Below are 18,489 nucleotides of genomic sequence, written 5' to 3' on the forward strand. Positions count from 1 at the left end.
ACTGCCAAGTCTCATACAGAGTTAGTTCTGGCATTTCTAAGGTCGCATGGGTGGAAGGTGAACGTAGAAAAGAGTTCTCTATTGCCACTCACAAGAGTTCCCTTCTTAGGGACCCTTATAGATTCTGTAAAAATGAAAATTTACCTGACGGAGGACAGGTTATCAAAACTTCTAAATGCTTGCCGTGTCCTTCATTCCATTCAACACCCGTCAGTGGCTCAGTGCATGGAGGTAATCGGCTTAATGGTAGCGGCAATGGACATAGTACCTTTTGCGCGCCTGCATCTCAGACCGCTGCAATTGTGCATGCTAAGTCAGTGGAATGGGGATTACTCAGATTTGTCCCCTCTGCTAAATCTGGATCAAGAGACCAGAGATTCTCTTCTATGGTGGCTTTCTCAGCCACATCTGTCCAAGGGGATGCCCTTCCGCAGGCCAGATTGGACGATTGTAACAACAGACGCCAGCCTTCTAGGTTGGGGCGCAGTCTGGAATTCCCTGAAGGCTCAGGGATCATGGACTCAGGAGGAGAGACTCCTTCCAATAAACATTCTGGAATTAAGAGCAATTTTCAATGCTCTTCTGGCTTGGCCTCAGTTAGCAACTCTGAGGTTCATCAGGTTTCAGTCGGACAACATCACGACTGTGGCTTACATCAACCATCAAGGAGGAACAAGGAGTTCCCTAGCGATGATGGAAGTCTCAAAGATAATTCGCTGGGCAGAGTCTCACACTTGCCACCTGTCAGCGATCCACATCCCAGGCGTGGAGAACTGGGAGGCGGATTTTCTAAGTCGCCAGACCTTTCATCCGGGGGAGTGGGAACTTCATCCGGAGGTGTTTGCCCAACTGCTTCATCATTGGGGCAAACCAGATCTGGATCTCATGGCATCTCGCCAGAACGCCAAGCTTCCTTGTTACGGATCCAGGTCCAGGGACCCGGGAGCGGTACTGATAGATGCTCTGACAGCGCCTTGGGTCTTCAACATGGCTTATGTGTTTCCACCCTTCCCGATGCTTCCTCGATTGATTGCCAGGATCAAACAGGAGAGAGCATCGATGATTCTAATAGTGCCTGCGTGGCCACGCAGGACCTGGTATGCAGATCTAGTGGACATGTCGTCCTGTCCACCATGGTCTCTGCCTCTGAGACAGGACCTTCTGATTCAGGGTCCTTTCAAACATCCAAATCTAATTTCTCTGAGGCTGACTGCATGGAGATTGAACGCTTGATTCTATCAAAGCGGGGATTCTCTGAGTCAGTGATTGATACCTTAATACAGGCTAGGAAACCTGTTACCAGGAAAATTTACCATAAAATATGGCGTAAATACTTATATTGGTGCGAATCCAAGAGTTACTCATGGAGTAAGGTTAGGATTCCTAGGATATTGTCTTTTCTACAAGAAGGTTTAGAAAAGGGTTTATCTGCTAGTTCGTTAAAGGGACAGATTTCAGCTCTGTCTATCCTTTTACACAAACGTCTGGCAGAAGTTCCAGACGTTCAGGCTTTTTGTCAGGCTTTGGCTAGGATTAAGCCTGTGTTTAAGACTGTTGCTCCGCCGTGGAGCTTAAACTTAGTTCTTAACGTTCTGCAAGGTGTTCCGTTTGAACCCCTTCATTCCATTGATATCAAGCTGTTATCTTGGAAAGTTCTGTTTTTAATGGCTATTTCCTCGGCTCGAAGAGTCTCTGAGTTATCGGCCTTACATTGTGATTCTCCTTATCTGATTTTTCATTCAGACAAGGTAGTTCTGCGTACTAAACCTGGGTTCTTACCTAAGGTAGTCACTAACAAGAATATCAATCAAGAGATTGTTGTTCCATCATTGTGCCCTAACCCTTCTTCAAAGAAGGAATGACTTCTGCACAATCTGGACGTCGTCCGTGCCCTGAAATTTTATTTGCAGGCAACTAAAGATTTTCGTCAAACTTCTTCCCTGTTTGTCGTTTATTCTGGACAGAGGAGAGGTCAAAAAGCTTCGGCTACCTCTCTCTCTTTTTGGCTTCGTAGCATAATACGTTTAGCCTATGAGACTGCTGGACAGCAGCCTCCTGAAAGGATTACGGCTCATTCTACTAGAGCTGTGGCTTCCACTTGGGCCTTTAAGAATGAGGCCTCTGTTGAACAGATTTGCAAGGCTGCAACTTGGTCTTCACTTCACACTTTTTCAAAATTTTACAAATTTGACACTTTTGCTTCTTCGGAGGCTGTTTTTGGGAGAAAGGTTCTACAGGCAGTGGTTCCTTCCGTGTAAAAATCCTGCCTGTCCCTCCCGTCATCCGTGTACTTTTAGCTTTGGTATTGGTATCCCATAAGTAATGGATGACCCGTGGACTGACTACACTTAACAGGAGAAAATATAATTTATGCTTACCTGATAAATTCATTTCTCCTGTAGTGTAGTCAGTCCACGGCCCGCCCTGTTTTTTACGGCAGGTCTAAATTTTAATTAAACTCCAGTCACCACTGCACCCTATAGTTTCTCCTTTCTCGTTTGGTTTCGGTCGAATGACTGGATATGACGTAGAGGGGAGGAGCTATATAGCAGCTCTGCTTGGGTGATCCTCTTGCACTTCCTGTTAGGGAGGAGATATAATCCCATAAGTAATGGATGACCCGTGGACTGACTACACTACAGGAGAAATGAATTTATCAGGTAACCATAAATTATATTTTCTGCTGTGTATTTGCAGTATTCTGCTGTGCAAGTATATGCTTAATTTTAGGTATGTCCTTTTCTTTCAATAGAAGGGACAAACATTTTACATGAAGGACCATCTTCCCTGGGAGAGGAATATAGGGTCAAGGATTCTATTCAAATGTTTTTGCGGTTCCCAAAAAAGAGAGAACTTTCCGTCCCATTTTAGAACTTAAGTGTCTCAACAACTTCCTCAAGGTTCTGTCCTTCAAAATGTAAACTATTCATTCCATTCTGCCCGGAAGGTCAGTTTATGACTACCATAGATCTTAAGGGTGCGTATCTTCATGTTCCCATTCACAGGGAACATCTCCAGTTTTCTGCGGTTTGTTTTTCTGGACAAACATTTCCAATTTGTTGCCCTTTCCTTTGGCCTGGCTATGGTTCCTCAAATCTTTACTAAGGTTCTAGGGGCTCTCTTGATGGTGGTCAGATCTCAAGGAATAGCGGTGGCTCAAAATCTTATACAGAGATGTGAATCTGGAAAAGTGTTCCCTACTATTAGATTCCAGGGTGTATTTCTTGGGAATAATTATAGATTCTCTACCCATGTAAATTTTTCTGACAAATGTCAGAAAATCCAAACTTCTTGCTTCTTGCCTTTCACTTCAGTCATCTGTCCGTCCATCAGTGGCTCAGTGCATGGAGGTATTTGGTCTGGCGGGTGCTTCCTTGGACATCATTCCATTTGCTCGGTTCCATCTGAGACCTGTACAGCTATGCATGCTTAGTCAATGGAACGGAGAACACTCTGAATTCTCTATCAAGAGACTCTCTTTCATGGTGGTTTTCGCAGGACCTTCTGTCTCACGGAACATTCTTTCTGAAACCTTCCTGGGTGAATGTGACAACGGACGCCAGCCTGTCAGGCTGGGGAGCAGTTTGGGGCTCCTTAAAAATTCAGGGTCTTGGGACTTGAGAGGAGTATTCTCTTCCCATAAGCATCATAAAATTGCGAGCAATCTTCAATGCATTTTCAGTCTGACCTCAACTAGCTTTGGTCTGGTTTGTCAGGTTCTAATCGGGCAGCATTTCCTCGGTAGCATGCATCTACCACTAGGGAGAAACTCTGACTTTGTTAGCAATGAAGGAGGTGGCCCGCATTAAACAGTGGGCGGAATCTCACCTTTGTCTCCTATCTGCCATCCATGTTCCAGGGGCGGACATCTGGAAAGCGGATTTTCTGAGCAGACAGACTTTTCATCCCGGGGAGTGGATTCTCCTTCTGGAGGTATTCTCCATGATATCCCTCAGGTGGGGGATCCAGATTTGCATCTGATGGCGTTGCGTCGAAATGCCAAGTTTCCAAAGTATGGGTCTAGATCAAGAGGTCCTCTATCCGATCTGATTGATACGCTAGCGGTGCCTTGGATTTTCGGTTGAGCATTCCTATTTTCACCTTTTGCTCTCCTTCCACGAGTCATTGCTCGTATCGATCAGGAGAGAGCGTCTGTAATTGTAATTGCTCTTTCTTAGCCACGCAGGATCTGGTTCACGGATCTGGTGAAGATGTCATTTTTTTTTCTATCTTGGAGGTTTCCTCTGAGAAAGGACCTTGTACTTCAGGGTCCCTTCTTTCTCCCAAATCTGGATTCTCTGAAGCTGACGACTTGGAGATTGAACGCCTAGTTTTTGGCTAGGCGTGGCCTTTCTGAGAAGGTCTTTAAGAGTATGCCATACGGTATGGTGTATATACATTTTATTGGTGTGAATCAAAGGGTTTCTCTTGGAGCAGGGTAAGTGTACCCAGAATTTTTTTTCTTCAAGAGGACCTGGAGAAAGGTTTGTCAGTCAGCACTCTGAAGAGTCAGATTTCTGCACTGTCTATTCTTTGCTCAAACGTATGCCAGATCTGCCAGATGTTCAATCTTTGTTCAGGCCTTGGTCAGAATCAAGCCTGCGTTTAATCCAGTTGCTCCTCCTTGGAGCCTTAATCTTGTTCTTAATATTTTTCAGCAGGCTCCATTTGAGCCAATTGCTTTTGGTTGATATCAAGTTGTTATCTTGGAAAGTTTTGTTTCTTTCATGTAATTAGCAAGAGTCCATGAGCTAGTGACGTATGGGATATACATTCCTACCAGGAGGGGCAAAGTTTCCCAAACCTTAAAATGCCTATAAATACACCCCTCACCACACCCACAATTCAGTTTTACAAACTTTGCCTCCGATGGAGGTGGTGAAGTATGTTTGTGCTAGATTCTACGTTGATATGCGCTCCGCAGCAAGTTGGAGCCCGGTTTTCCTCTCAGCGTGCAGTGAATGTCAGAGGGATGTGAGGAGAGTATTGCCTATTTGAATGCAGTGATCTCCTTCTACGGGGTCTATTTCATAGGTTCTCTGTTATCGGTCGTAGAGATTAATCTCTTACCTCCCTTTTCAGATCGACGATATACTCTTATATATACCATTACCTCTGCTGATTCTCGTTTCAGTACTGGTTTGGCTTTCTACAAACATGTAGATGAGTGTCCTGGGGTAAGTAAATCTTATTTTCTGTGACACTCTAAGCTATGGTTGGGCACTTTGTTTATAAAGTTCTAAATATATGTATTCAAACATTTATTTGCCTTGACTCAGAATGTTCAACTTTCCTTATTTTTCAGACAGTCAGTTTCATATTTGGGATAATGCATTTGAATTAATCATTTTTTCTTACCTTCAAAAATTTGACTCTTTTTTTCCTGTGGGCTGTTAGGCTCGCGGGGGCTGAAAATGCTTCATTTTATTGCGTCATTCTTGGCGCGGACTTTTTTGGCGCAAAAATTCTTTTCCGTTTCCGGCGTCATACGTGTCGCCGGAAGTTGCGTCATTTTTTGACGTTATTTTGCGCCAAAAATGTCGGCGTTCCGGATGTGGCGTCATTTTTGGCGCCAAAAGCATTTAGGCGCCAAATAATGTGGGCGTCTTATTTGGCGCTAAAAAATAAGGGCGTCGCTTTTGTCTCCACATTATTTGTCTTTTTTTTTTTTTTTTTTTTTTTTTTCATTGCTTCTGGTTGCTAGAAGCTTGTTCTTTGGCATTTTTTTCCCATTCCTGAAACTGTCATTTAAGGAATTTGATCAATTTTGCTTTATATGTTGTTTTTTCTCTTACATATTGCAAGATGTCTCACGTTGCATCTGAGTCAGAAGATAATACAGGAAAATCGCTGTCTAGTGCTGGAGCTATCAAGCTAAGTGTATCTGCTATAATTTTTGGTATCTGTTTCTCCAGCTGTTGTTTGTATTGCATGTCATGACAAACTTATTAATGCAGATAAAATTTCCTTTAGTTCTGTTACATTACCTGTTGCTGTTCCGTCAACATCTAATTTTCAGAGTGTTCCTGATAAACATAAGAGATTTTATTTTTTAAATCCATTAAGAAGGCTATGTCTGTTATTTCTCCTTCTAGTTTACATAAAAGTCTTTTAAAACTTCGCTTTTTTCAGATGAATTTTTAAATGAACATCATCATTCTGATACTGATAATGGTTCTTCTGGTTCAGAGGTTTCTGTCTCAGAGGTTGATGCTGATAAATCTTTGTATTTGTTCAAGATGGAATTTATTCGTTCTTTATTTAAAGAAGTATTAATTGCATTAGAAATAGAGGATTCTGGTCCTCTTGATACTAAATCTAAACGTTTAATTAAGGTTTTTAAATCTCCTGTAGTTATTCCAGAAGTGTTTAATCTCCCTGATGCTATTTCTGAAGTAATTTCCAGGGAATGGAATAATTTGGGTAATTCTTTTACTCCTTCTAAACGTTTAAGCAATTATATCCTGTGCCATCTGACAGATTAGAGTTTTTTTGGGACAAAAATCCCTAAGGTTATGGGGCTGTCTCTACTCCTGCTAAATGTGCTACTATTCCTACGGTAGATAGTAATTCATTTTAAGGATCCTTTAGATAGGAAAATTGAATCCTTTCTAAGAAAAGCTTACTTATGTTCAGGTAATCTTCTTAGACCTGCTATATTTTTAGCGGATGTTGCTGCAGCTTCAACTTTTTGGTTAGAAGCTTTAGCGCAATAAGTAACAGATCATAATTTTATAGCATTATTATTATTCTATAACATGCTAATAATTTTATTGGTGATACCATCTTTTGATATCATTAGAGTTGATGTCAGGTATATGTCTCTAGCTAATTTAGCTAGAAAAGCTTTATGGATTAAACTTGGAATGCTGATATGTCTTCTAAGTCTACTTTGCTTTCCTTTTCTTTCCAGGGTAATAAATTATTATTTTAACTGTTTCTGGAAGGAAGGGAACTTTTTTACCAAAGGATAAAAAATCTAAGGTAAATTTAGGTCTAATAATCATTTTTCGTTCCTTTCCTCACAATAAGGAACAAAAGCCTGATCCTTCATCCTCAGGAGCGGTATCAGTTTGGAAACTATTTCCAGTTTGGAATATATCCAAGCCTTATAGAAAACCTATAGCCAGCTCCTAAGTACCCATGAAGGTGCGGACCTTATTCCAGCTCAGCTGGTATGGGGCAGATTACGTTTTCTTCAAAGAAATTTTGATCAATTCCGTTCTCAATTTCTGGTTTTAGAACATTGTTTCAGATAGGTACAGCATTGGCTTCAGTTAAGGCCTCCTGCTAAGAGATTTTTTTCTTTCCCGTGTCCCAGTTAACACAGCAAAGGCTCAGCATTTCTGAAATGTGTTTCAGATCTAGAGTTGGCTGGAGTAATTATGCCAGTTCCAGTTCTGGAACAGGGGCTGGGGTTTTATTTTATCTCTTCATTGTACCAAAGAAGGTCAATTCCTTCAGACCAGTTCCGGATCTATCAATATTGAATCGTTATGTAAGGATACCAACATTCAGTTTCTGTAGGACTGCCCTGCCTTTTGTTTAGCAAGGGCATTATATGTCTACAATAGATTTACAGGATGTGTATCTGCATATTCCGATTCATCCAGATCACTTTTAGTGTCTGAGATTCTCTTTTTAGACAAGCATTACCAGTTTTGTGGCTCTACCGTTTGGCCTAGCCTCAGTTCCAAGAATTTTTTTCAAAGATTCTCGGTGCCCTTCTTTCTGTAATCAGAGAACAGGGTTTTGGTATTTCCTTATTGGACGATATCTGGGTACTTGCTCAGTCTTCTCATTTTCGAAGAATCTCATATGAATCGACTTGTGTTGTTTCTTCAAGTTCATGGTTGGAGGATCAATTTACCAATCAGTTCATTGATTCCTCAGACAAGGGTAACCTTTTTAGGTTTCTAGAATAGATTCAGTGTCTATGACTCTGTCCTTGTCAGACAATAGAAGTTTAACATTGATTTCAGCTTGTCAAAACCTTCAGTCACAATCATTCCCTTTGGTAGCCTTATGCATGGAAATTTTAGGTCTTAGGACTGCCGCATCAGATGCGATCTCCTTTGCTCGTTTTCACTTGCGACCTCTTCAGCTCTGTATGCTGAACCAATGGTGCAGGGATTACTCAAAGATATCTCACTTAATATCTTTAAACCGATTATACGACACTCTCTGACATGGTGGACAGATCACCATCGTTTAGTTCAGGGGGCTTCTTTGTTCTTCCGACCTGGACTATAATCTCAACAGATGCAAGTCTTACAGGTTGGGGAGCTGTGTGGGGGTATCTGACGGCACAAGGGGTTTGGGAATCTCAGGAGGTGAGATTTCCGATCACTATTTTGGAACTCCGTGCAATTTCAGAGCTCTTCAGTCTTGGCCTCTTCTGAAGAGAGAGTTGTTCATTTGTTTTCAGATAGACAATGTCACAACTGTGGCATACATCAATCATCAAGGAGGGACTCACAGTCCTCTGGCTATGAAAGAAGTATCTCGAATTTTGGTTTGGGCGGAATCCAGCTCCTGTCTAATCTCTGCGGTTCATATCCCAGGTATGGACAATTGGAAAGCGGATTATCTCAGTCGCCAAACGTTGCACCTGGGCGAATGGTCTTCACCCAGAGGTATTTCCTCAGATTGTTCAAATGTGGGAACTCCCAGAAATAGATCTGATGGCTTCTCATCTAAACAAGAAACTTCCCTGGTATCTGTCCGGATCCAGGGATCCTCGGGCGGCGGCAGTGGATGCATTATCTCTTCCTTAAAAGTGTCATCCTGCCTATATCTTTCCGCCTCTAGTTCTTCTTCCAAGGGTATTCTCCAATATTCTTAGGAATGCTCGTTTGTCCTGCTGGTAGCTCCAGCATGGCCTCACAGGTTTTGGTATGCGGATCTTGTCCGGATGACCTCTTGCCAGCTGTGGACTCTTCCGTTAAGACCAGTCTTCTGTCTCAAGGTTCTTTTTTCCATCAGGATCTCAAAACCTTAATTTTAAGGTGTGGAGTTTGAACGCTTGATTCTTGGTCAAAGAGGTTTCTCTGACTCTGTGATTGATACTATGTGACAGGCTCGTAAATCTGTATCTAGAGAGATATATTATAGAGTCTGGAAGACTTATATTTCTTCAGGATGGTTTAGATAAAGGTTTGTCCGCAAGTTTCTTGAAAGACAAATCTCTGCTCTTTCTGTTCTTTTTCACAGAAGGTTTGCTAATCTTCCTGATATTCATTGTTTTGTACAAGCTTTGGTTCGTATAAAACCTGTCATTAAGTCAATTTCTCCTCCTTGGAGTTTGAATTTGGTTCTGGGGGCTCTTCAAGCTCCTCCTTTTGAACCCATGCATTCTTTGGTCGTTATATTACTTTCTTGGAAAGTTTTGTTTCTTTTGGCCATCTCTTCTGCCAGAAGAGTCTCTGAATTATCTACTCTTTTTTGTGAGTCTCCTTTTCTGATTTTGCATCAGGATAAGGCGGTGCTGCGAACTTCTTTTGAATTTTTTACCTAAGGTTGTGAATTCTAACAACATTAGTAGAGAAATTGTGGTTCCTTCATTATGTCCTAATCCTATGAATTCTAAGGAGAAATCATTGCATTCTTTGGATGCTGTTAGAGCTTTGTAATATTATGTTGAAGCTATTAAGTCTTTCCGAAAGACTTCTAGTCTATTTGTCATCTTTTCCGGTTCTAGAAAAGATCAGAAAGCTTCTGCCATTTCTTTGGCATCTTGGTTGAAATCTTTATTTCATCATGCCTATGTTGAGTCGGGTAACACTCCGCCTCAAAGGATTACAGCTCATTCTACTAGGTTAGTTTCTACTTCCTGGGCGTTTAAGAATGAAGCTTCGGTTGATCAGATTTGCAAAACAGCAACTTGGTCCTCTTTGCATACTTTTACTAAATTCTACCATTTTGATGTGTTTTCTTCTTCTGAAGCAGTTTTTGGTAGAAACGTACTTCAGGCAGTGGTTTCAGTTTGAATCTTCTGCTTATGTTTTTTCATTAAAATTTTTATTCTGGGTGTGGATTATTTTCAGCAGGAATTGGCTGTCTTTATTTTATCCCTCCCTCTCTAGTGACTCTTGTGTGGAAAGATCCACATCTTGGGTAATCATTATCCCATACGTCACTAGCTCATGGACTCTTGCTAATTACATGAAAGAAAACATAATTTATGTAAGAACTTACCTGATAAATTCATTTCTTTCATATTAGCAAGAGTCCATGAGGCCCGCCCTCTTTTGTGGTGGTTTTGATTTTTTTGTATAAAGCACAATTATTCCAATTCCTTATTTTATATGCTTTCGCACTTTTTTCTTATCACCCCACTTCTTGGCTATTCGTTAAACTGAATTGTGGGTGTGGTGAGGGGTGTATTTATAGGCATTTTGAGGTTTGGGAAACTTTGCCCCTCCTGGTAGGAATGTATATCCCATACGTCACTAGCTCATGGACTCTTGCTAATATGAAAGAAATGAATTTATCAGGTAAGTTCTTACATAAATAAGTCTCTGAGCTTTCGGCTCTGCAGTGTGATCCCCTTACCTTATTTTTTTCATGCGGATAAGGTAGTCCTTCATACTAAGCTGGGATTTTTTCCTACGGTAATGTCGTATCGAAATATCTTCCTTTTTTTTGTCCCAATCCTTCTCAGAAGGAACGCCTGTTGCATAACCTGGACGTTGTGTGTGCTCTAAAAATGTTACCTTCAAGCAACTAAAGATTTTCCGCAATCTTCTGCTCTGGTTGGTTGTTTTCTCTAGTAGAGTAAGGGTCAGAAGGCCACTTCTACTCTTTTTTTCTCTCTGGTTGAGAAGCGTTTTCCGGTTAGCTTATGAGACAACTGCACAACAGCCTCCTGGGTGACTTATGGCTCTTTCCACTGGAGCTGTCTCTTCTTCCTGGGCTTTCAAAAATTAAGCTTCTGTGGAGCAAAGCTGCAAGGTGGCCACATGGTCCTCATTGCATTCCTTTCCAAATTTCCAAATTTGATACTTTTGCCTCGGCTGAGGCTTCTTTTGGGAGAAAAGTTCTTCAAGCGGTGGTGCCTTCTGTTTAGGTCCGCCTGTCTTGTTCTCCCTCCCTTTCATTCTGTGTCCTCTAGATTGGGTATTGGTTCCCAATAGTAATTAGAATAAAATTGTGGACTCTTCATGCCATAGGAAAGAAAACAAAATTTATGCTTACCTAATAAATTTCTTTCTTTCCGGACATGGAGAGTCCACGACCCGCCCTTATTTAAATTTAAGACGGCAGTTTTTTGTACAAACCTCAGGCACCTCTGTACCTTGTGTTATCTTCTTTTTCCGTTTCCTTCGGCCGAATGACTGGGGGTTATGGGTAAGGGACGTGACACTTAACAGCTCTGCTGGGGTGCTCTTTGCCTCCTCCTGCTGGCCAGGAGTTGAATTCCCACTAGTAATTGGAATGAAATCGTGGACTCTCCATGCTCGGAGTAAGCATACATTTTGTTTTTACCCTTTCTCTTGGCCACATGTATGACTAAGGAATCCTGGGAAAGTGGGAGGGATTAAAGATCTGTTGTGTGAGGTGTTTTGCCTTCTCCTGTAGGACAGTGTTCCTCAACTGCCGTCCTCAAGTACCCCTAACAGACCAGGTTCTTATTATAGCTAAACTAGAGCACAGGTGAAATAATGAGCTGACGTGTGAGAGCAGTTTAGTTACCATGGTTACTGATCAGCTGATTATTTCACCTGTGCTCTAGTTCAGCTATAATGAAAACCTGGAGTGTTAGGGGTACTTGAGGACCACGGTTGAGAAACACTGCTGTAGGATTGGACTTTAATCCCACAACTGAGTCCTTGTGGACTCCATCATCATAAAATCAATTAATTTTATCAGGTAAGCATACATTTTTAGTTTTCTTTTTTGAACAGTAGAAACTAACTTTATTAAAACCACAACAACATTTAAAAACATTTTTATAGCCCCATAAATATCCAAATAATCCTTTCTAAACTGCAGTTGTTAATTCATTTTTATGGTACTTAAAGCGCAAAGTAAACTTCAGAACAAATTGCAAGTAAACCAGAGAACATATATATTAAAGTAACTACCCACATCGTCAGAGTTGGGGACAGTCTACTTGACTTTGTTTTTTATTTATTAAAAAGATAGTTAACACCTTTACTACCCATTTATTTTGTGCTATAAATATCATGAGGACAAATGAACAATTGCAGTTTACAGAGGATTATTTGGATATTTATGGAGCTATACAAATGTTGTTGTTTTAATAAAGTTATTTTCTACTGTGACAAAAACTATTTTCTCTTACTTGGTGTATTCAGTCCACGGATTCATCCTTACTTGTGGGATATTCTCAATCCCTACAGGAAGTGGCAAACAAAGCATACAGCAAAGCTGTCCATATAGCTCCCCTCAGACTCCGCCCCCCCAGTCATTCTCTTTGCTGCTCTAACAAGTAGCATCTCCACGGGAGGGTAAAGAGTATGTGGTGTTAGATTTGTAGTTTTTATTTCTTCAATCAAGAGTTTGTTATTTTAAAATAGTGCCGGTTTGTACTATTTACTCTGAGGCAGAAAGTGATGAAGATTTCTGCTGAGAGGAAAAAGATTTTAGCATGTTGTAACTAAAATCCATTGCTGTTCCCACGCAGGACTGTTGAGTACAGGAGAACTTCAGTTGGGGGGAACAGTTTGCAGGCTTATACTGCTTAAGGTATGTTCAGTCATTTTTTCTAACAAGACCTGGTAGTGCTAGAAGACTGACAGAAATCCCATGAGGGAAGGTAAGCCATTTTCTGAGACACAGTATAGAATGATGGCTTCAGTTAAGGGCTTTAATACTGACAGACACTGTGATGGGCTAAATCGATTACTTTATTAAGGTAATCTTATATTTATTAAGCGTTTTAGACGTTGGAAACACTTTTTGGGGACTTTTTTTACGCCTGGCATTTTGTAAGACAGCTAATCTGACTCAGAAAGGCCCCATAACTCTGGAGTAATGAAGGAGGGGGCCTCATTTTTGCGCCTCAATTGCGCAGTTGATTTGCAACACAGCTCCATGCAGCTTCATGTGCAGAGCCTTTAGAGTACAGGAGGACTTCAGGGAGGCTTAATTTACACCTGCAAATAACCCTAAAGGAAGGTAAAGCCACAGCAAAGACTGTGGCATCGTACTGTAGTGGGTAAAACCGGGTGTTTACTTCATTTTGCTCCGGTTTGGGCATTAAGGTGTTAAACGATTTGAAAATTTGTGTGCAATCATTTCAAGGCATTAGGATCATGTGGTGAAAATTTCATTAAGATCGGATGTTTTTTGATGATTTGGTAAAAAAGTGTGTGCCTTTTATTATTTAAAGAGACAGTATCGTTTTTTCAAAAAGTATTTTTTTCAATATTTTAGTGTTGTCTGAGTCTGTCAAACATGTCTGAGCCTTCAGATAGACCTTGTTCTTTATGTTCAAAAGCCATGGCAGTACCCCCATTGCATTTATGTTTAAAGTGTGCAAAAACATCTAAGCATTTTAAAGATCATCCAGTGACAATTAAAAATGCTGCCCAAGATGATTCCTTAACGGAGAGTAATGAGGATAGACCTTCTTCCTCCCCCCACGTGTCTACACCAGTTACGCCCGCGCAAGCGATGTCTAGTACCTCTAGCGCATTGGCCCCTATTACTTTACAACAATTAGCAGCAGTAATTGATAATTCCCTTGCAGCATTTTTATCCAAACTGCCAGTTTTTCCAAGAAAGCGCGATAGCTCAGTTTTAAATACAGAGGATGAGCAATCTGAAGCTTTGGATAATTTATCTGTAGTACCCTCACAAAACTCAGAGGTAGCAGTGAGGGAAGGGCTGTCTGAGGGAGAAATTTAAATTTAAGCTGGAACACCTCCGCGTCCTGCTTAAGGAGGTTTTAGCTACGCTGGATGATTGTGACCCCATGGTGGTCCCTGAAAAATTGTGTAAAATGGACAGATTTTTAGAGGTCCCTGTATACACTGAGGCATTGCCGATCCCAAAGAGGGTGGCGGATATTGTGACTAAGGAGTGGGAGAGACCAGGTGTACCCTTTGTTCCCCCACCTATCTTTAAGAAAATGTTCCCCATAAACGTCCCTAGGCAGGACGCGTGGCAGGCGGTCCCTAAGGTAGAGGGGGCTGTTTCAACACTGGCCAAGCGTACAACTATACCAATAGAGGACAGTTGTGCTTTCAAAGATCCTATGGATAAAAAATTGGAAGGATTGCTGAAGAAAATTTTTGTTCAGCAAGGTTTTCTGCTTCAACCAATTGCCTGCATTATTCCGGTAACTACTGCAGCAGCTTTTTGGTTCGAGGCCCTGTAGGAGTCGCTCCAGAGGGAGACTTCATACGACGAGGTCATGGATAGAATTCATGCTCTAAAGCTGGCTAATTCTTTTATCACTGATGCCGCGCTACAGTTAGCTAAACTAGCGGTGAAAAACTCAGGTTTTGCCATCATGGCGCGAAGAGCGCTTTGACTCAAATCATGGTCGGCGGATGTGTCGTCCAAAACAAAACTGTTAAATATTCCCTTCAAGGGGAAGACCCTTTTCGGCCCTGAGCTGAAAGAAATTATTTCAGATATCACTGGGGGCAAAAGTCATGCCCTTCCACAAGATAGGCCGTTTAAGGCCAAAAACAAGGCTAATTTTCGCTCCTTTCGCAACTTCAGGAGCGGACCTGCTGCAACCTCTGCTGTCGCAAAACAAGATAACGCTTCCCAGCCCAAAGCAACCTGGAAACCCTTGCAGGGCTGGAATAAGGGTAAACAGGCCAAGAAGCCTGCTCCTGCTACCAAGACAGCATGAAGGGGTAGCCCCCGATCCGGGATCGGATCTGGTAGGGGGCAGACTTTCTCTCTTTGCTCAGGCTTGGGCAAGAGACGTTCCGGATCCCTGGGCATTGGAAATAGTTGCTCAGGGGTATCTTCTAGAATTCAAGGATTCTCCCCCAAGGGGAAGGTTCCACATTTCTCGTTTGTCTTCAGACCAAACAAAGAAACAGGCGTTCTTACGCTGTGTAGAAGATCTACTAAAAATGGGAGTGATACACCCAGTTCCAATTGCAGAACAAGGACTGGGCTTTTACTCCAACCTGTTCGTAGTTCCCAAAAAGGAAGGAACTTTCAGGCCAATCCTGGATCTAAAAATTCTAAACAAATTCCTCAGAGTTCCGTCTTTCAAGATGGAAACCATTCGGACAATCTTGCCGATGATCCAGGAAGGTCAATATATGACTACCGTGGATCTAAAGGATGCGTACCTACATATTCCTATCCACAAAGATCACCATCAGTTCCTAAGGTTCGCCTTTCTGGACAAACATTACCATTTCATGGCCCTTCCTTTCGGGTTGGCCACCACTCCCAGAATTTTCACAAAGGTGCTAGGGTCCCTTCTAGCGGTTCTAAGACCGCGGGGCATTGCAGTAGCACCTTACCTAGACGACATATTAATACAGGCGTCGTCCTTTCACAGAGCCAAGGCTCATACGGACATCGTTCTGGCCTTTCTAAGGTCTCACGGGTGGAAGGTGAACGTAGAAAAGAGTTCTCTGTCCCCGCTCACAAGGGTTCATTTCCTGGGAACACTAATAGACTCGGTAGAAATGAAAATCTTTCTGACAGAGGTCAGGAAGTCAAAACTGCTGAATACTTGCAGAGTTCTTCATTCCATTCCTCGGCCTTCCGTGGCTCAGTGCATGGAAGTAATTGGTTTAATGGTTGCGGCAATGGACGTAGTCCCTTTCACCCGAATCCATCTCAGACCACTGCAGCTGTGCATGCTCAAACAGTGGAATGGAGATTATGCAGATTTGTCTCCTCAAATCCAAATGGATCAAAAAACCAGAGACTCTCTTCTCTGGTGGTTGTCTCAAGTTCACCTGTCTCAGGGAATGAGTTTCCGCAGACCGGAGTGGATCATTGTCACGACCGATGCCAGTCTGGTAGGCTGGGGTGCGGTCTGGAACTCCCTGAAGGCTCAGGGACTATGGTCTCGGAAAGAATCTCTTCTCCCGATAAACATTTTGGAACTGAGAGTGATATTCAACACGCTCCAGGCGTGGCCTCAACTAGCAGAGGCCAAATTCATCAGGTTTCAGTCGGACAACATCACGACTGTGGCGTACATCAATCACCAGGGAGGAATAAAGAGTTCCCTAGCGATGAAGGAAGTAACCAAGATCATCAAATGGGCGGAGGATCACTCCTGCCATCTATCTGCAATTCACATCCCAGGGGTAGACAACTGGGAGGCGGATTTTCTAAGTCGTCAGACTTTCCATCCGGGGGAGTGGGAACTCCACCCGGAGGTTTTTGCTCAGCTGACCCAGCTTTGGGGCATTCCAGAGTTGGATCTGATGGCGTCCCGTCAGAACACCAAACTTCCCCTTTACGGATCCAGATCCAGGGATCCCAAGGCGGCATTGATAGATGCATTAATAGCGCCTTGGTCATTCAGTCTAGCTTATGTCTTTCCACCGTTTCCTCTTCTCCCTCGGCTAATAGCCAGAATCAAACAGGAGAAGGCTTCGGTAATTCTGATAGCGCCTGCGTGGCCACGCAGGACTTGGTATGCAGACCTAGTGGACATGTCATCGGTCCCACATGGAAACTGCCATCAAGGCAGGATCTTCTAATCCAAGGTCCTTTCAAGCATCCAAATCTAGTTTCTCTGCAACTGACTGCTTGGAGATTGAACGCTTAATCCTAGCTAAGCGGGGTTTCTCTGATTCAGTTATAGATACTCTGATACAGGCCAGAAAGCCTGTCACCAGGAAAATTTACCATAAGATATGGCGGAAATATCTTTGTTGGTGTGAATCCAAGGGTTACTCATGGAGTAAGGTTAGGATTCCAAGGATATTGTCTTTTCTCCAAGAAGGTTTGGAGAAAGGTCTGTCAGCTAGTTCCTTAAAAGGACAGATATCTGCTCTGTCCTGTTACACAGGCGTTTGTACAGGCCCTAGTTAGAATCAAGCCTGTCTACAGACCTGTGGCTCCTCCATGGAGTCTAAATTTAGTTCTTTCAGTTCTTCAAGGGGTTCCGTTTGAACCTTTGCATTCCATAGATATCAAGTTATTATCTTGGAAAGTTTTGTTTTTAGTAGCTATTTCTTCTGCTCGAAGAGTTTCAGAATTGTCTGCTTTGCAGTGTGATTCACCCTATCTGGTGTTCCATGCAGGTTGTTTTGCGTACTAAACCTGGTTTCCTTCCAAAGGTGGTTTCTAATAGGAATATTAACCAGGAAATCATTGTTCCTTCTCTGTGCCCTAATCCAGTTTCTAAGATGGAACGACTGTTGCACAATCTTGATGTGGTTCGTGCTTTAAAGTTCTATTTAAAAGCAACTAAAGATTTCAGACAAACATCATCCTTGTTTGTTGTGTATTCTGGTAAGAGGAGAGGTCAGAAAGCGACTGCTACCTCTCTGTCATTCTGGCTGAAAAGCATCATCCGATTGGCTTATGAGACTGCTGGTAAGCAGCCTCCTGAACGAATTACAGCTCATTCCACCAGAGCTGTGGCTTCCACATGGGCTTTGAAGAATGAGGCTTCTGTTGAATAGATTTGTAAGGCAGCAACTTGGTCTTCACTGCATACATTCGCCAAATTTTATAAATTCGATACTTTTGCTTCTGCGGAGGCTATTTTTGGGAGAAAGGTTTTGCAAGCAGTGGTGCCTTCCGTTTAGGTTACCTGACTTGTTCCCTCCCTTCATCCGTGTCCTATTGCTTTGGTATTGGTATCCCACAAGTAAGGATGAATCCGTGGACTGAATACACCAAGTAAGAGAAAACAGAATTTATGCTTACCTGATAAATTACTTTCTCTTACAGGTGCATTCAGTCCACGGCCCGCCCTGATATTTGTCAGGTTCAAATTTAATTTACAATAACTACAGTCACCACTGCACCCTATGGTTCTCCTTTTTCTCCTAACCGTCGGTCGAATGACTGGGGGGGCGGAGTCTGAGGGGAGCTATTTGGACAGCTTTGCTGTGTGCTCTCTTTGCCACTTCCTGTAGGGATTGAGAATATCAGGATGAATCAGTGGACTGAATACACCTGTAAGAGAAAGTAATTTATCAGGTAAGCATAAATTCTGTTTTTTTTTTTACAGTTTTACTAATGCCAGCAACATTTAATGGTGGATTTATATGCTTTCTAGGAAACACATTTAGCACTTTGGCTGGATTAGTTTTTGATTGGCAAGTAGTAAAAGATGCAGAAAATGATGGCTTCCCTGATTCACACAATACATTAAGGTAAGATTTTTTTTAAATTCTTATTAATGTTTAAATATTATTAATGCTTTTATTAAACCCCCCCCCCCAAAAAAAAATAACATTCAAGCAAAACATGGTAATAATTCTATACATTACTTTTCAGTCAGTAAGATAACACCTTAAAGGCAAATATCTAAAATTCTTGAATAACAAGTAAAATTGTATTCCTGTTTCA

The 18,489-nt window shown here is 42.0% G+C and overlaps 1 protein-coding gene across 1 annotated transcript in view; it reads left to right on the plus strand.

Annotated features, from left to right (window-relative positions):
- NUP210 (nucleoporin 210) overlaps nt 1-18,489 on the plus strand; it is a 1,597,588-nt gene that overhangs the window by 51,378 nt on the left and 1,527,721 nt on the right. The window contains 1 exon segment of the mRNA XM_053721041.1: nt 18,197-18,293. Coding sequence (XP_053577016.1) covers nt 18,197-18,293 — 97 coding nt within the window.

This window comes from Bombina bombina, chromosome 7 (genome assembly GCF_027579735.1).
Source record: "Bombina bombina isolate aBomBom1 chromosome 7, aBomBom1.pri, whole genome shotgun sequence".
Classification (NCBI taxonomy): domain Eukaryota; kingdom Metazoa; phylum Chordata; class Amphibia; order Anura; family Bombinatoridae; genus Bombina; species Bombina bombina.